Raw genomic sequence first — 19,709 nt, forward strand, 5'->3', positions numbered from 1 at the left:
CAAAGGGATCAGAATTGGATTTGTTATTCATACATTTGCATTGATTTAAATACAATACATACAATTTCTACAGTGCATTAGAAGAACGGGGCGGCGCTCACCAGCCAGCTTCCACTCCTAGACATGGGGGACAGGCCTAAGGCTGGCAGAGGGCCGCTGTTCTGGAAGTACCTGACACTCTGGGCTCTTGGCACTCCCAAAGTCCACATTCAAGACAACCTGAGTACAGGCTTCAAGCGAGAGAGGCAGGGAAGGACGCCTGCACCCTTGCCCATCAGGCCTGGCACTGACTCCCTCTTACATTGGACCCAATTTCCTCCTGATGGCAGAGCTGATCTGGAGTAGGACAGTGCACAAGAGCCTAGGAGAGCACCAGGGTCTCTCCAGGCACCTGGGCTGTCTCTAGTACCCCAGTGGGGAGTCTCACCAACAGGCTGGTGTGAAGATGTCTGTAAAGAATGTCACGTACCTGGACCCCTGCAGGCTCCTGTGATCAGGAGGCAGGAATTCTCCCAAACATGGTTCTGAGGCCAGAGTCTAAGTGGGCTGGATAGGATTGTCAGGATGGGGCAAACAATGGTGCCTTGGTCCACAGGGCATGCATATCCAGTGCTCAGAGATTCATGTTGGCTGAAGTGGAAGCCGATAGCAAGCTGGCTCCTAGATTGGACTGGATGGGGAGCAGCCTGCTCCAGCTGATGGGAGAGCCGAGTGCCTCTGCTCTGCTCCTGGATGGTGGGAGCCAGGCAGGCAGACAAGACACACAGCTGTGGTCCTCATTCCCTTTCTTTGGTTTTTTTCAAGCCTTCAAGACAATTTCTTTCCAAGGCTGACTGACCAATTGTAGAATGTGAGAACCCTCAGGGGTCCACATCACAGGGTATGAACACTGCTGCCTCTCAGCCACAGGTGGCCCCTTTTTACTCCCTCCTGAAGCCAATTCTTTGCTTTGGTGTAGAAAGGGTTCAAACACCTGGCAAGGGAGAAGACACATGGAAGCAGGAAGATGCATGGTGAGCTGGGCAGGCACTGGGGAACTGTTTGAAGGCCTCTCTTCGGGAAGCTGAGGAGAAAGCAGCCCAGGACAAGAAGGCAAGGAGCCCTGGGCACTGCTGGTTAGGAGACAGAACACAGGTCCTGTTGCTTTCCGTGCAGCAGTGATAACAGGAAGAACAGGGACAATGTCCTGCCACTCATGATCTGACTGACCCACAGCCCCTACCAAGAGCCGCTCCAGAACACAAACTGAACTCCTCAGTTAAAAGTTGGGAAAATAGTGAAAACAACAGAAACCAGGTAGAAAAGGACGGAGACTAAGGACGGACCCCGGAGTGAGGCTGCGCCAGGCTCCCCATGGAACACTCCTAGCACCCAGCATGCACTTAGGCTAAGTCGATCACCTCTACATGCTTGCTACACATCCGCTTGGCAGAACAGAACTGCCAAGGCTAGCCCTCTCTCACTTCAGCTGAGTGCTAGGCAAGCAGCAGCAGGGCAGAGAACAGAAAGATTGTGTGCAGAGCCTCTGGCAGATACAGAGCAACAGCCTGCTCACTGCCACAAGAAGCCAGTACCAGTGTGGCAAGGGGAGGATCAATTTGGCAAAAACAGAAAGGAAAGGTGAGGCTTCTATCTGAGGGCCTCGATGGGCCTCTGACACAGCTCAGTTCATGGGGGTAAACAACAGCTAGGCATCAGAGCGTGTCTAAGCAAACTTAGGTCTAGATTAAGGGCTTCTGACTCGAGTATCTAATGTGGTTTCCTACAAGCATTTAAGTTTGTTTCTTTCTGATGCAGAATGTAACAGGGAACTGGGATGGGGAGGCTGTCGGGGAGATGGGCTTTCCCAGCCTGCCACCAGATACTGGGAGAGAGTTGCTCCTCCTCAGCCACCTGCCGCCTTGCCTGGACGCCAGCCTCCCCAACACTCTGAAGGGTGCAGGAGTACTCTTGTCCCTGACTGTGCTGCTCCCTGTGGGTGGGAAAGCCCTGAGGGAGGCGTCAAGCAAAGAGGAAGGGCCCTCAAAGGCTCTGCCGTGCACCAGCTTCTCTCCAGGCTTGCTCGCAGCCTGTCACCGGCAGGAATAATCTTCTGCCTGCCTCTAGGGCTACCACCATGAAAAGAAAGGCTTCCGACTCTGAAAGCTCTGTGTGTAGGATTCGCTTGCAGACCGCTGATGGGAACGGGCTGTCTCAACAATCACAGGTGGCATCTGGACGAGGTGAAGGGGACTCTTATTGTCTTTTAGGGCCTGGGTCAAATTTAGGATCTGTATTGAGAAAAACAAAATGAGTGAGAGATAGGCCTACTATTCTAAGCCTGCCTCTGCAGAGAGCACCCTCTTTCAAGTCAAAATAAATACCAATGGAAACATCATGGAAGTAGGAACACAGGGCTGGAGAGGTAGCTCAGTGGCTGAGAATGTACTGCTCTTGCAGAGGACCTGAGTTCAGTTCTTAGCACCCTTGTCAGGTGGATCACAATTACCTGTAACTCCAGCTCCTCTTCTGAACTATGAAGGCACCACACTCACAGGTACAAATACAGATACAGACACATAATTTTAAATGAAAATTTAAAAATTTTAGGACTAGAGAGATGGCTCATAGTTAAAAGGCACTGGCTGCTCTTCTAGAGGACCTGGGTTCAATTTCCAGCACCCATATGGTGGCTCACAACCATCTGTTATCCCAGTACCAGTGGATCTGACACCTGCTTCCTGGCCGATATGGGTGCCAGTCATTGAAGTGGAGTACAGATATACACACAAGCAAAACACCCATACAATAAAATTAAAATAATCCTAAAAAATTAAAAGAAAGTAGGTATATGAATGGCCAATACATGGACAGTAGATACGACCTCACTAACAATTTTTTAAAATACTGTGTTTGCCTGTAATTCCAACTTCAGAAGGGAAGAGAAGGCAAGAAGGTTGCTTGGCGGCCAGGAATCTGAACCCAACTGGGCAATATGGTGAGACCCTGCCTTAAAACAAACAAGCAAACAAAGAAGTAGAACCCCAAGTGAAAACAAATACTTTTTTGCCCTTTAAGGCCATAAAACAGAAAGTATGACCCGAGAGGTGGAAAGTTCAAAGCAACAGGCTGCGTGGCTGTGGAGCTGGAATGTGGAACAGTTATATGGGTGAGCTGAAGATAAAGCCCCCTTTGATCCTGCAACCTCCCCACCTCCTTTTAAAATCTGTGTCTTCTGGGACCAAACCCAGAGCTTCACACACACCAGGCAGCTGCTCTTCAGCTAAGCCTTTCCTACGTCAGCCGTGCAAATGTTGAGAGTATCAGCATGCCTGGCCCTGTCGTTTTGAAGGGTAGGTAAATTGGCTGAGTGTGTGTGACTAAGCAAACTAATGATTCTGAGTCAGGAGGCCACGACACAGTCCTACCCTATGATTATTTATCCACAGCTCATCAACTGATCCAAAAAGTTTCAAAACAAGTGACACAAGGTCAGATTACTTCTCTAGGTTCCTTGCAAGTTTCTTCCCACAGTCCTCTGCCAGAACACACTGCAGGTCTGCCCTGGGTATGCAATCCAACTGCAATGGCTATGTTCAAACCAACTCTTCCTTTGCTTGTGTCATAGCCTGCTGCCTCTTTCTGCTAACAGTTTTAAAATACAAAAGCTGTTCCAAAAACATTAAGAATACAAGGTAGAAAGATAAAATTTCACCTGCCATTCTCTCCTACCTTTTGCTACCCTAAATGATAACCCTAATTAGGAGTAATGGGAAGGCTGCTACAGTGTTGGCAAGGGACTGAGAAAGGGTTGGAGAAGATGGAATGATATGGATGAGGTGCTACCTATATTATCTTAGGAAGCAAGCCAGTTCCTTTATGTTGAGGCCTGTAATACCAGAGTCTACAATGTAGCTTTCAAGGTTCAAAAGATATGCCAGGCTAGGTAGGCCCTTGCTTTACTTGAGAAAGACAGAATATTGGTATTCAGACAGATTAATAAGAATGGCAGCTCTTAAAACTCCTTGACTATCTAGGTGTGCAGATGAGCCAGCCCTGAGGGTATGAAAGCTGAACACCCCCCAATACACACATGCATACACACACACACACACACACACACTATGCCAGGAGGGCCCTACACCTCACCTAGGCAAAACAGCAATGTGAGTGTGGGTGGCCCGGATCTGAGGATCTGAGAGCAGGAGAACTGGCCCTGATCTTTGCTGCAAGTTGCACTGAATGGGCTGGCCAAGGCAGTGCTGGAGAGCTCACCCAGGTAGTGACAATGAGGGAAAGCTGGCGGGCTAACCAGCCCAGCTACCACCCAGAACCAGGGCTATGAGTTAGCCCATTCTAACATCCACCTTATCTATGAACTGTTGGAGCATGTAAAGGGGACAAACCTACAGACCTAAACTGCAGGATCTCCACGACACAGGACAACAACAGGATATCCAAGAGGAGCCCCATGAGAGCCCATTACTGGCAGCATAGCAGAAGCCAGAGGCCTCCAGACAGACCAATGACTCATGGCAATGAACACTTGCAAGTAAAGATGAATGGACTAAAGGGTAAACTGTGTGACTCAATGGGCCACACTACAGCTTCCACAAGATTCTTCTTTCTCTCTCTCTTGTTTGTTTTTTGTTTGTTTGCTTTATTTGGTTTTTGGTTTTTCTTTTAATTTCATTTTGTTTTGGGGAGAGGTTACAAGGTCAGAGGGTGGATGTGAGGAGACAGAGAGATAAGTGGGATCGGAATGTATGATGTGAAACCCACAAAGAATCAATAAAAGTTTAAAAAAAAACAAAACAAAACATCTTGACTATCCCATTTCCAAGGAAAATGTGCTCAGCAAACCCAAAGGTGCTTTCTTTGGGAGCCTTTAAATGGTGCAAAGAAGTAAACATATACTTATGGTGGAAAGACTACTACATTCTTTGAAGACTAAAATTAGTAAGGTAATTACAGCTACATGCCTGCAATCCTAGCACTTAGGAAATGGAGGCAGGAGGATCAAGAGTTCATGGTCATTCTGGACTACACAGTAACTTTAGGACCAGCCTGGGCTATATAACAACTTATTGCAGAGAAGAAAAAATCCAAGAAGCAGACTTTTCTATTTACAAAGTCATAATTAGCTAGTATATGTTGAGTACTTTTATGCATCAGGCATTACTCCAACTATTTCAAACAACAGATCTAATTATATATATATAAAAAACCCCATGAAGCAAGTACATGATACAAAGAGAAAAGTGGATGGAAAAAGAGGTTTGGATCTCATAGGTAGTAGATGGGAGTGCCAGGCTGCAGAGCCAGGTCCTCTGATCGGTTTGTATCCTTCACTGCTGAGCTCTCTTTAAGTAATACATATGAAACTAATATCCTACAGTTTTGTTTTGTTTTTGAGATAGGATCTAACTGCATAGCCCTGGCTGCCCTGGAACTCACTATATAGAACAGGCTGGCCTCAAATTCACAGAGATCCACCTGCTTTTGCCTCCTGAGTGCTGGAATTAAGGGTGTACACCTCCACGCTCAGGCCTACAGAGTTTTGACAATGCCGAGTTTCTGTAGTTCTCTCTGAAGGTGAAGTAGAAAGGGAGAATAATACAACTTGTAATTCAAATGACAAAATTATAACCATAGCAAGGATCAGCCTGCTTCCATGTGCCAGGCAGTATTTTCACTTTACTCTTACCATGAATTCTCTAATGCACTTGTCCACAACAGACTAGGTACAGTTACTCCCCTATTTTATAAACAAGAAAATCAGACTCTTGCCCAGCATCACAGAACCAGTGGGGTGACCTGGCTCTAGAGCCCAGTTCTCAGCCACTGAGGTATGCAGCCTTGAGCAGCTCGAGGCCAGGGTGTGCTGGTTTATTTACCAATAATGCACCCAGCAACTAGTATAGGCTAAACATTCGGCAAGTGCATCAGCAAACACTGGTTGGTATTGACACTATGGAAGAGGTAGGGGATTGCAGAGGCTACCTTTCCTCTCTCCTGAAGTTTAGGAGAGAGTCACAAATATATACGGCACACACTTGACGTTCCAGGCTTACCTGGCCCCTCATGACAGCGATCTGTCTATGGAACTGGCCCCTGTCGAAACCAGGATCTCTCTGTAAAAGAAGGGCAGAGGAAGATGATGGAACCCATGTGAACGCCTCTCAGGAACCCATTTTTTCTCCCCCACTTAAGTTTCTAAGCGTAGTTTAGTAAGTACGCTGAAAGGAAGCAGTGGCTGGGAAGTACCTAGAGTATTTCCTGCCCCTTGGAACCCTGAATTTCGGATCCTCCTGCCTCCCTCTGTTGAGTGCTACACCACACAAGATCTAGGTGGTGCTGGAGATGGAACCCAGGGCTTTCTGTATGCTAAGTAAGTGCCCTACAAACTGAGTTACATCATCCTAGCTCTAGGGCTGCCCTTTCTTTCAATCCCTCCAAACCAGCTCCAGCTGGTATGTGGTAACCCTGCTTTTCCGGCTAACTCAAGTCAGACAAGTGTGAGACAACAGCCTTCGTGGCTTGTTCAGAACTAATCAGAACAATCATGGACAATGCCTTTTCCCTCAGGGCTGACCTTGAAGAGTTCATATAGGTCCTCCTCCAAGTCCTTGACGAAGTTAGGATCTGAAATCTTTGGAAGGATCAAATCTTTAATCTCCTGAGAGAATGGGACTTTCGCCTGGGGCAGCCAGGCCCAGTAAAAAGGATCTGAAAAGAGAAAAGGCTCAAAGAAAAGCTAGTGCTGGAAAAGTCCCCTCCTGGGTCTTCTATCAGGGTTCTGTCAAAGAGAAAACAACTCTCCCTTGATACACAACAGGAAACCAACAAAACCCATTTCCAAGTGCTGCTGACCGTAAGACTGCGTGACTAGTAAGCAAAAGACTCAGGAGCCACACCCAGAGCTGCCCAATCTCAGAGCTCTTTCCCAGGTGACATATGACCTTTCCAAACAGGCCTATCTAGATGCAACTACTTGCTGAATTTTCAGGTGATCCTAAAAATGAAGGCTGGTGCTACAAAGGGGGCTGGTGATTCCCTACTGTATTTCTTTTCCTTTTCATAGATTCTCGGTTAAAATGGGGTATGGAGTACACCAAGGGAGACAGGACACCGACAGCAACTTATCTGCAGAGACCCAAACGAAGTGACTTATGAAAACATGAGTTTAAAAATGCCAAGGGGCCGGGCAGTAATGGCGCACGCCTTTAATCCCAGCACTGGGGAGGCAGAAGCAGGTGGATCTCTGTGAGTCTGAGGCCAGCCTGGTCTACAGAGGAGATCCAGGACAGCTAGAGCTGTTACACAGGGAAACCCTGTCTCAAAAAAAAAAAAAAAGAAATGAGAAAACTCATCTTTGTACTGACTTATTTATTTTTCAGAAATTGGGATGGAACCCAGGGGCCTTGCACATGCTATACACCCTCTCATTACCCATACACCTCCAGTAGAAAATGTAAATGGTAAAAATTTAAATAGTTTATACTATGGAACAGTTGCCATATGCTGCTGGCCACTGTATACAAGGCCTAAAGCTACAGGATTTCATTCATGCTTAGGCCAGTTCTACTGCAGCAATGAACCAGAGCACAGCCCATTGCTCTTAAACTTACATGCCCTCCAGGAGTCAGGATGCTTCAGTGGGAAAGCTAGCCCATTGTCTATGGCAGCCACCTTGATAACAGGCTCCTTGACCACCACCCAATCTGTTTCCTGCAGAACAAAGACAGACTTGCTCAGGCCCTTTAAAATATAGCACGAAGGGTAATGGGGATGGTTTACAACTTTAATCCTAGCACTTATGAGGCAGAGGCAGGAGGATCTCTGTTAGTCCAAAGCCAGCCTGGTCTACAGAGTGAGTTCCAGGACAGCCAGGGCTACACTGAGAAACCCTGCCTCAAAAAACCAAATAAATAAAATAATAACAATACACCTCATCTCAGCCCCTCCTTGGGCTTACTTAGATCTAACCTCTGCTGGTTTCCATACTGTTTTCTGGACTTGGTTTATTAGTGGCATCTTCTCCATTTACAGTCTGCTCAAGGTTCTCAGGAGCCCACCCCCGACTCCCAGAGACAGTGGTCTAACTATGTTGCTCAGGCTAGTCTATACCTCCTGAGTGCTGGTGCTACACGCGTGTACCATATACACTGCTTGAGGCTCTCATCATGGGGCACGTACAGTTATTTACCCAGGACTTGCCTGAGTCCTTAGAAGGGTAATTATAAAAACAAAGATAGGCCAGGAGGAGGTGGCGCAAGCCTTTAATCCCAGCACTCGAGAGGCAGAGCCAGGCGGGTCTCTGTGAGTTCAAGGCTGGTCTACAGAGCGAGATCCAGGACAGGCACCAAAACTACATGGAGAAACCCTGTCTCAAAAAAAAAATCAAAACCAAAACAAAAACAAAAAAACAAAGATAGTTGTAAATCATTCTGTGGTAAAACAGTGAGAACCTTGAGAATAGAAAGAAAGAAAAATTTGTATCAGCAGCCAAGGTCTTTTAGTGTGGAACTTAGCTCAGATATGACTACACTGGTAATGACAAAGTTCCCATTTTCTAGAGAGAAAACAGAATCAAGATGACAGATGGCTGGCTTCTACACAAGGTGTCATGCCTCGGTGATATATACAAATGAAAAGGACAAGTTGGGCAGTAGTGGTGCACGCCTTTAACCCCAGCATTTGGGAGGCAGAGGCAGGTGGATCTCTGTGAGTTCAAGGCCAGCCTGGTTTACAGAGCAGGTTCCAGTACAGCCAGGGCTACATGGAGAAAAATCTGTCTCAAAAAAAAAAAAAACCCAAAACAAAACAAATAAACAAAAAAGCCAAACAACAAAAAGAAAAGAAAAGGACAGGAACTGAGTTTTCCACTTTTTAACTGAGATGCCTTGGCAGGCTATGCCAGGGACATTATGTCTACTCGGTTCCATGATTTCTTCAGGCCCTACTAACGCCATCACAAGAACAGGAGTTCCAGTTCTAGGATCCCTGAATCAGAATTCCCTGGTGTTGAGGCTGAAGAGACGGGCTCAGAGGTTAAGAGCACTGGCCGCTTTTCCAGAGAACGTACGTTTGATTTCCAGCACCCACGTGTGGGCACTCAGTCATCTGTAGATCAGATGCACTCTTCTGGCCTCTGTAGCCACCAGGCACATATGTGGTACATAGACATATATGCAGGCAAAACACTCACACACAAGAAATGAATCTTAAAAGGAAAAAAAAACTTGTGGAAAAAAAGGCATTGAAGCAGCTTCTTCTAAACTTGTGGAGTCTGAGTCCTCTGTAAAAAAAAGTACCCCATGGCTTAAGAAGGTAGGAACCGCTGGGCTAACCAATATTAGGCAGTCATTTAATGTAATATTTTTCAGACCCTTACTATGCTATGGTGCAGCACGAAGCTCAAAGGAAAGAACATACAATGTGCTCCAAAGCTACTCCTTTTCTTGATGCTATTCCAATTACTATCATGCGGCAGGTTGCTCCTTAAAACACACACTGAAAAAACTATACCAAGCATTAACTTAACTTTAAACTCTTGTGTTTCTGACTCTTATGAACTTTGGTGACCTAAATCTCCATTTTATGTTTCTATTGTTTAAGGATCACTCCTTCCCATCCTCCTCTTTGAGATACAGACGTCAACCTCTTACCCGACAGCTAGAACTATCCATTGGGCAGTCATATTTAATCAGCCAGTTGTCGTTGCCTCGGTCTGCCAACAGAAACAAGGTTAGTAGAAATAAGCTGTCTGATTTTAGAAATGATGGATTAAGCATTTGGGAGACTTGGACCATTCCTCCAACTGAGATCAACTACAAGGTAAATAAAATATTTAAACATCCCTGGAAGGTACTGGTGATTTTAACAAGATTATAAAAATCTGAGTCAAAATCCCAGTACTTAGGAGGCTAAGGCAGGAGGGTCTTAAATTCAAGGTCAGCCTAGCTTATTTACCACAAGACTGTCTTGGAGAAAGGAAGAAAGGGAGGGAGTGAGGAGGAATCTAAGAGCTGGGTCCAGGAGAGAAAGAGCACCCACAGGAAGGGCCCAGTCTTTGTGGCTTCTTTCCTGCTCCAGCTACCCACTGATTTGGGAAGAGGCTGCTAGAAGGCCAGGAGTGGGACAGTGTTCCTACTCATAGCCTTGTGACTCTAGAGGGTAAAAACCTGCAATCCATCTCGGAAGCCAGCCGAGCTCCTCCTCAATACCTGAGGCTAAAGTGACCCCTGGCTGCTAGTGACTTAGGTGCTGGCCCTGCATAAACATCATACTCCAAACAAGATTTTACACCAGCACCGGAACCTTTCAAATAGCTTTACAGTTTCTCATACAAAGTATCTGACAACCAGACTAACCAAGTACACAGAGACAAGAATGACAAACTGAAAACAGAAATGAGAACCCTGAAACAACACAGAGCCTCCAAACAAGAGAGATAGCTTATATAGGCTTTTTAATGTCCAAGTAAAATATTTATATCTTCCAGAAGATAAAATGTACAACCAGGAGCGGTGATATGTGCCTATGACGCCAGCACTCAGAAGGTGGTGGCAGGAAGATTAGGAGTTCAAGGTCAACCTGGGCTAAGTAAGATTCAGTCTCAAAAACACCAAGGAAAAAAATAAGATTAATGGCAAGACTAAAATATCAGCAGAAAACAAGAGAAAATAAAAAAAGGACCAAGTAGCAATTCGAGAACTGAAAAATCGCCATCATGGGAATTAGAACTCAAGCTACACTGGCTGGTGGAGCACATCTTTAGTCCTAGCACTTGAGACCCAGAGGGAGGTGGATCTCTTCTAGTCCCAGTCTTGTCTACATAGCAAGTTCCAGGACAGGCTACAAGGTGAGACCCTGTCTCAACAACAACAAAAAGAGGAAGACAAGGAGGGTCACTCAGGAGACTGAGGCAGAAAGATCATAGGTTCACACTAAACATGGAAAGGCCACCCACACATACACACACCCGAAACAAACAACAACAAAAGGATCAGTCAAAATGAAAACAACTCAATCTGGTAAGCCTTTTTTTTGGGGGGGGAGGGGGCTGGAGGAGTCCAGACAGGGTTTCTCTGTGTAGTCCTGGCTGTCCTGGAACTCGCCCTGTAAGACCAGGCTGGCCTTGAACTCGCAGAGATCTGCCTGCCTCTGCCTCCTGAGTGTTGGGATTAAAGGCATATGCCACCACCTCCCAGCGTGAAGCCATATTTTTAAAAGATGAACACTCAATGAATAAAATATCCTTGCAGGTGGGCAAAGTACCCTGTATTTGGGTGTGGTGTCACAAGCCTATAATCCTGAATGAGTGAGGCTTGAGACAGGAAGAGAATATTCATGGCCAGTACAGATACAGGATGTCTAAAAAGAAGGGTAGGAAAGAAAGAAATGGGGGAGGATGCAGAAAAGGAGGCCAAGGAGAGAGGAAAGGAGGATGAGGAAACGTTAACACTGGATAATTCTGCAAGCTGAGGACAAGTTAATGGTTTTACCGAGTTTCATATCTACCTAGTATTTTTTCCTCCCTTTAGCAATTCTGAAACTACTTTCTATGTTGTCTAGGATTAAACAAATAAGTAAATTATTGTAATTTTTCTGGATTTACTGTATTGTAAATAATTGTAATGGGAACCTGGTCTGTCTGTATCAGGAAAGGAATTATAAATCAAACAGAAAGAAGGCTAAAATAAGCCTGTGTCTGGATGAAAATTCTCGCAGCTGTAAATATACCCTCTTCCAGTAAGAGGAACATCAGAAAATGGCGGATTCCAGCTCAAGACTAGAAGATGAACCCAGAACATCTTGTGCCAGAAATTAAGGAAGTGCTTATGACAGATACAATCAAAAGAGCGCAGGAGCACTGCCAAATCAGGGACAATTTGAGCATCAAATAAATAAGGACAGAAAGTGAATAAATAAATCAAAATTTATGTGGCTGGGTGGTGCACACCTTTAGTCCCAGCCCTCAGGTAGAGAGGTGGACCTCTGTGAGTTTGGGGCCAGCCTGGTGTACAGAGTGCTAGGACAGCTGGGGCTACATAAAGAGACTATCTCAACACACAAACAATACGCTATGATACTTAACAACCCTCCTGCTTTCAGCCTTCCGAGTGCTAGAATTAAAAGGTTTTACCATACACCCAACCCCATGGGAATTTTTTAATACTATTCTTACAGTATTTTGTCATACCATTTTATGACAAAATGAACTTTATTAAAAATTCAATCCTGAGCCCTGTAGTAGCAGCACACACCTTTAATCCCAGCACTCAGGAGGCAGAGGCAGGTGGATCTCTTTGAGTTCAAGGACATACAGAGGAACCCCACCCCTGGAAAAACAAAAACAAACAAACAAACATCAAACCTGAATTTTACCAAGTTTAGACCTAGCATCAATCTGAAAGAAACATGGGGAATGGAATATACTCAATCTGTCAATAGGAAGATTCTACAGAACAAGTACCCAGTTGCTTCAACAAACTGAAAATGGGAGGTTGGTGGGACTTTTTCAGAATGAACGGTACTAGAATGCATTAACCAAATGTAGTAGGTGGACCTTGTTTAGATCATTTTAACAGATGAACTTTTGTGAGGTGCAATGGTACACACCTTTAGCCCCAGCACTCAGGAGGAAGAGGCAGGCAGATATCCGAGTTTGAGGCCAGTGAGACCCTATTTTAAAACAAAACAAAAACTACTTTTTTCCATGAGACAATTTGGGTACTAAGACACTTGAATAGTGTTTTTTAAGACACCGTCCGGTGAGTGATTTTATTAAAAACATCATAGCACAGAAACTAAACAGAGACAAAGATTTGCCTACTATTTGTTACCTATTTGGTTTTTCAAACTAGCCCTGGCAGTCCTGGAACTCACTCTGTAGAACAAGCTGGCCTTGAACTCAAGATCTGCTTACCCCTGCCTTCCAGATGCTGGGATTAACGACGTGCACCACCATGCCCAGCCTGTGCCTGGTTTTCTAATTTCAGCATTTGCATATATCCTTGTGTTCTGGCTTCCTTTTCTTACTTTAATTATTCTTCAAAGGGATGTGCACAGAAGAGCCCAGCCCTGTTAGGCAAGGTCTAACAGACACACATGCACACACAACTCTCCTCTTCTCCTCACACTTGCTTCTCACTGTACATGAGACATTTTCCAGGATGGTCAGATCAAAGTCACAGACTGTCAATAGATTCTCAAACAACAGGTAACAACAGTCAAAGAACAGGTCCCCCTTAACCAAAAGGGTATGTTTCAAGACTCCAGTGAATGCCTGCAGCTGGAGTACCAAACCACAGAGACTGTTTTCCCCTTCCCCTCACATCCATATGCGGATAAAGTTATCTTTTCACTTAAAGGAACTACTTTACAGCTTTTCTTTGGTGTGTCCCAATTGTCAGTGTTGTATTTAGGACCTACTAATCAGCAAAATAAGGGATTCTTATGGCAACAGCTGAGGGACTAAGATCACTAAAACTGACTGACAGACAAGTAATTCCGCAATGCAGAAATGCTGGACAAAGGGATGATTCACATCCTGGGTGAGACAGCAAGAAACTTGAAGCTACTCAGAATGGATTTTTTATTTTTAGTTATATAAAAGTTATGCATTATTTATTTCTGGACCTTACCATTTAATATTTTCAGACCAGTTAACCACGGGTAACAGAAACAACAGAGAGCAAAACTATGAATAAAAGAAAATTGTGGAATATAGTAACCAAGCAATAGCAAATAGAAAACTAGAAAGTTGGGCACAGGGGCTCATGCCCGAATTCCAGGAATGCAGAAATAGTGCAATGAGTTCTAGACTAGCCTGAGCTACACAGCAAGTTCCAGAACAGCCCGGGATACAAGATGTAACCTTGTCCCCCCCAAACCCCCTCAAAAGAAGGAAAACAGAAAATTTACAAAATTGCATAACCAATGGATGAAAGAAGAAATCACAATGGCACCTTACAGTATTTAGCGATAGTTATCGCTATAAATGCTCGCACTGCAAAATGAGAAAGCTTACAAATCCACAGCTTCACCTTCTATTGTGCAGAAGCAGAAAAAGAACAAACTGAAGCGAAAGCTACCGAAGGAAGGATGAAACACCGGAGCAGAAGTACACTGAACAGGGGATCAATAAAAATTAGAGACACCATGACACCAAAAGCTGCTCGTAAGACCACCAGTTACCCATGGTGGCACATGGTGGCACATGCCGTTAGTCACAGCACTTATGGGAGGCAGGTGCAGAGGATCTTGGTGAGACTGAGGCCAGCCTGGGCCACATAGAGACTTCCAGGACAGTCAAAGTCACATGGTCAAATCCTATCTCAAAAACCCAAAACACACAAGCAAACATCAACACAAGGGACAAACCTTTAGTTAGATGGAATAAGGAAAAAAAAGCTCAAAAATGAAAGCACAAATATTTCCAACAATTCTATAAAAATAAAAAGAATTTAACACTAAAAACAATGTTATGACAAACTCAATGACCCAGATGATATGGAAAAAGTCCTAGACACACAAAACCTGCCATGATTAAACCACAAAGAATCAGAAAATATCCTAAGGAGATTGAATAGTAATCAAAAACTCCCTACTACATGTAAACTTGGTCAGGTCTGATGAATTCAAGTTCACCAGCATATTTAAAAAAAAAATCGCCGGGCGGTGGTGGCACACGCCTTTAATCCCAGCACTCGGGAGGCAGAGGCAGGCGGATCTCTGTGAGTTCGAGGCCAGCCTGGTCTACAGCGCGAGATCCAGGAAAGGCGCAAAGCTACACAGAGAAACCCTGTCTCGAAAAACCAAAAAAAAAAAAAAAAAAAAAAAAAAAAAAAAAAAAAAAAAATCATTCCAGGTGCCATGGCCTACTTAATCTCAGCACTTGGCAATACAAATGCAGGTGAGTTCAAGGCCAGCTTGGTTTACACCCTGAGTCCCAGGCCAGCCAGGGATACACAGAGAAACTTTGCTTTAACAAGCAACAAAAGAAAAGCAATGACCCAAGGCAAGAATCTTTTCAAAAAGTCATAGAAAGATAATACTGCCTTATTCAATCTCTAAGAATGACTAGGAATCAAGAATGAATGCACTTTTCAGTGTTTTGGAAAAGCTAGGTAAATCCTGACTCCAGGCCTCACTACCTGTAGTAACTTGCAGATGCTATAGCTGGACAAAATGGAACCCAGAAAATTGGTCTGTCAGGCCCTCTCTAAAATGCATTCCCATTCGAACACAGGACAACACCATCGTCATGAGGTCCTGACTCTGGTTCCTGCAGCCCTCCAGGCCCACCTCAACCTTCACAGTCTGGCACAAGGCGTGAAAGCACCCGGGCTGCTCACCAGTGTTGCGGATGATGTAGTCCAGCACCACCAACCGCTCAAACTGTAACAGCAGCTGTCGGTTAGTGTTCTCAGGGAGAGGCTCTGCTTCAAAGCGCCGCAGCCAATAGTCTGCATCTTTGTAGCCTTCCACAAAGAGCTGGAATGACCCGACCTGCAACCCAATGGAAGGAACAAAATCATTTCTGCAGAGGCCAAGTAAAAGACCCCAGGAGTAAGCCAGAGACCCACAAAGGCCCTGTGGAATTCACATCAAAGAAAAGGAGCATTTCTACAAGTCTCCTGCCTTCATTTCCTTCTAAGTACAGGAGAAAGGGAGTGGGAAAGATTCATCCACCCAAGTTGAAGAGGTCTATCTAAATGGTGTAGACTCTAGAGGAATAAAGTGAGGACTGTTAGGTCTATAGTCCCTGGAGAGCTATTTCTCAACCCTGAGATCTCTGACAGAAGTGAGAAAGACAAGAGCCTCAGGGCAAGTCATTCCCATGACCACCAGTTCAAGCCTGTAGGTACCTGTTTCCCACCACAGACCGTCAACTTTGTTATGTCACACAGGGACAATCCATACCTTTGGTGGTAGCCCGATGCGGTTAAACCGCTGCCCAACTTTCGGCACTTTCTCTAGTGCAAGCCGCTTGCCCCTGGACTTTACTCGGTCAATGGCACTGTAGTTGAAGGTTTCACTGGCCAGGTACACTACCTACAGAGGAAAGAGAAAAGATATTTAGGTTAGAGTTAAGTTTAAGAAAGAAGACCACTGTGGCAGAGAACAGCTGGATGATCAGTAATACTGTTCTCCCAGGGAAGAAAAAGCATTTCTCGCCAGGTGGTGGTGGCATACGCCTTTAATCCCAGCACTTGGGAGACAGAGGCAGGTGGATCTCTGTGAGTTCGAGGCCAGCCTGAGCTACAGAGCGAGTTCCAGGAAAGGTGCAAAGCTACACAGAGAAACCCTATCTCAAAAAACCAAAAAAAAAAAAAAAAAAAGCATTTCTCAGTCTTATGGCCCAGGGTAGTCAATATGGCTAATTTTGAATAATAGAATGTTGATAAAATTTATATATATACATACACACACATCACTTCTGAGCCTGGCCTCTAGAATCTTCCACAATTCTTTCAGTTCATATTTCCTTACCTGTGAAGCTGTACATGAAGGGTTCTGAGATGGCAGAGCCACACCATATAATGATATCATATCCCTTATGATAGGAATGACTTGGACATGGGAATACATGTCTGTGATCTTAGCATTTAAGAGGCAAAGACAGGGAGTTCCACTCAAGGTTGAAGCCAGCCTGGTCTACATAGTCAGTTTCTGGCCAGAATGAGCTATAGTGTGAGACCTGGTCTCAAACTCGAAAGGGGAGAAAGAAAATGAAAGGGAAAAGGGGAGGGGAGGAGAGGGAGAAAAAGAGAGGAGGGGAGAAAAGAGGCACAAAGAAAAGAAAAAGGGCTGGTGAGACAGCCCGGTGGGTAGGGGTTCTTGCCACCAAGTCTGACAACCTGAATCTGGTCCCCAGAACCTGTAACTGTGAAGAGAGCATGGACTCCCGCAAGTTGTCCTCTGACGTCCTGTGAGCCTTGGCATATGTGTTCCCTATCATCCCAGCACTTGGGAGGCAGAGGCAGGTGGATCTCTGTGAGTTCAAGGCCAGCGTGGTCTACAAAGCGAGTTCCAAGACAGCCAGGGCTACACAGAGAAACCCTATCTCAAAAAACAAAAAAGAAAACCTATTTTTCCAGTTTCCACTTGAAACCCCTGGCTTGTTCAAGCTCTAAAGCATCTTTTCCCTGCTATAGGTTTATTTACAACTGCTCTTCCCAGCACACCACTCTTCCCTGTATGACTAATGAAGAAACTCTCACTACCTCACAGGAACAAGAAGCAAAAGTCAGTGACTGAGAACTAGAACTTTACTCTTGAAGCACCTTCACAGCGTGGGCCCTGTTTCCATAGTGACAGATGATCTGATCAACCGGATAGAATCCTGTCACAAGAATAGGCAGCAAAGGGAAGAGATTCCTCTTATGTTCTTCTGTCTCATCTCAGCCTCATGGAAGACAAGTATTTTTGTGTTGTTGACTCTGGTGCAGGAGGTCCTAAGAACTCATTCTTGTTCCCTAATGAAGGAGCTGTAGGGGTACCTAATAATTACAACAGCTTATACAAACACCGCAAGATTCCTCATCAAGCAAACTTATTTTTGCCACAGACAGAGACCATTACGAAAAACTATAACTGATCAAAATGCAGAGATGTGGAGCATAGTCTCAACTAATACATCTACATATATGGCAACTCTTTTTTTTTTTTTTTTTTTTTTTGGTTTCTCGAGACACGGTTTCTCTGTGTAGTTTTGGTGCCTGTTCTGGATCTCGCTCTGTAGACCAGGCTGGCCTCAAACTCACAGAGATCTGCTGCCTCTGTCTCCCGAGTGCTGGGATTAAAGGCCGTGAGCCACGACCGCCCGGCACTTACACTCTTACACCTGAGGCTCAGAGATCATTGTGGACAAGGGACGGAAAGACTGAAAGAGCCAGAGGAATAGGGAGCCTGCTGTGAGACTGTCTTCTAGAAATGTGAGAAGCTATGTCCATGAAGTATCACTAAAATGGCTGCCTAAACCTGAGCTGAACAAGGACATAACAAATAGACAAGCTAACATGGAAGGGGGAAAAGCACATGAGGCCTCAACCCTGGACAAAGAACTACAGGCAACTAAGGACTACTGAGAGCAGAGAAAACAGCCTTTCCCAGGCAAGAGCACCAACTGGTTATCCAAAACCAAATGGACAGCCTTGACAACATCTATTAAAATAACATCATACAGACTGAACATGGTTTATACACACACACACACACACACACACACACACACACACACACACAAATAATTAAAGACAAAGAGGCCATGAATTTAAAAAAGAACAAACAGGGGTATACAAGGGAAGGGAGAAATGAGAATTATATAATTCTCAAAAAACTAAAGGTATTTAAAAAAAAACTCACAAGAGACATAGAGCTAGGCTGTGTGTTTTATATAGATAATCTTGTGTAATTTGATAGTCACTCTACTAAATAATAACTCTATCGAGCTCTAGTTTTACAGGGAGGGACACTGAACATGCACTAGGGGACTCACTGCTTTGCCCATGAGTCACACAAATAAAAAGCTAGAGGCCAATGCTATGATCTCAGCACTCGGGAAGCTGAGGCAGGAAAATCACAAGTTAAGGCCAGCCTGGGCTACATAAAAAGACTCCATCTCCACTAAGAGAAAAAGATACTGAGCAGAATTCAGACTCAAGCCTCAGACCCTTAGACACTGCACCCTGGAAGCACCTGCAGAGCAAGCCAGGAAACGGTCGTGGCTCTCTGCTACTTGCCTAGCAAAGAGAGGAAATGATAGAACACTGAGCAGGGAATGCATAAAAGGCTTCTAGAGTGTAGGATGGGCCTAATCTAAGAGGATTTCAGGTGAGGGACCAGAGTCTGAAGCAAAAATTATCATATGAGATGTTCTTAAACTAGTATCAGTAAATCCCCTGAAGTCATATGAAATCAAGTATGGATTCAAGCACTGTTTCAAATTGGAAAGGGGAATATGATCCTAACTCTTGATCAGAATCTCAACTAACATATCACAACACATACAAGGGATGTGTAAATCCACACTATATGTGAATCTGTCTAGAACTGGTCCTTTCCTTCTCCTTCCTCTCCCCTCCCATTCTCCCTCTCCCTTCACTCCTTGTGTTCTTGTGGATTGAACCCAGGCCTTGCACATGCTGAGTAAGTGTTCGAGCACACCCAGGCCAGGACCTCTATTCTAATATACTCAGACCAGCCCCAGGATTCCACAGCATGAAGGTAGGTGAGGGAAATTCCATGTTAGTCTTTTGCAGGGAGTTGAGACAGATATTTTACTCTAACCCTCAGCCCAACCAAATTCTCTTTACCAAACCCTGCATAAGGCAGGCATGGTGGCATACTCTATAATAGACTCAGGTACTTGGGAGGCTAAAGCAGGTAGATCACATGAAGATACTGTGTTTAAAACTCTTTTGGGCAACATGACAAGACCTTGTCCCTTAAAAAGAAAGAGGGACTGGAGACATGACTCAGTGATTAGGAACACTTGCTGCTCTTCCAGGAGTGGAGTTTGGTTCCTAGCACCCATATGAGGAGACTCAGATCACGTGTAATTCCAGCTCGAGGATCCAATGCCTTCTTCTGGTCTTTGTTGGCACTTGCATACATGAGCACACACACACACATGCAGATACACACACACAGAATCATTTTTATTAAAAAAAAAAAAAAGAAAGAAACAGGAGAGAAGGAAAGAAAGAAACTGAGAA

At 44.8% G+C, this 19,709-nt stretch overlaps 1 protein-coding gene across 1 annotated transcript in view; it reads right to left on the reverse strand.

Moving 5' to 3' along the window:
* Window positions 1-8: 8 nt before the first annotated feature.
* The window catches only part of Pi4k2a (phosphatidylinositol 4-kinase type 2 alpha), a 31,199-nt gene continuing 11,498 nt past the window's right edge, over window positions 9-19,709 (reverse strand). The window contains exons 3-9 of the mRNA XM_052761681.1: window positions 15,913-16,044; window positions 15,345-15,498; window positions 9,651-9,712; window positions 7,611-7,710; window positions 6,575-6,708; window positions 6,054-6,113; window positions 9-2,270 (exon numbers count right to left, since the gene is read on the reverse strand). Coding sequence (XP_052617641.1) covers window positions 2,109-2,270; window positions 6,054-6,113; window positions 6,575-6,708; window positions 7,611-7,710; window positions 9,651-9,712; window positions 15,345-15,498; window positions 15,913-16,044 — 804 coding nt within the window. The 3' untranslated portion in view covers window positions 9-2,108. The remainder of the gene's footprint in view (window positions 2,271-6,053; window positions 6,114-6,574; window positions 6,709-7,610; window positions 7,711-9,650; window positions 9,713-15,344; window positions 15,499-15,912; window positions 16,045-19,709) is intronic.

The sequence above is a fragment of the Peromyscus californicus genome, unplaced genomic scaffold (assembly GCF_007827085.1).
Source record: "Peromyscus californicus insignis strain IS unplaced genomic scaffold, ASM782708v3 Scaffold_4__1_contigs__length_199733344, whole genome shotgun sequence".
Lineage (NCBI taxonomy): Eukaryota > Metazoa > Chordata > Mammalia > Rodentia > Cricetidae > Peromyscus > Peromyscus californicus.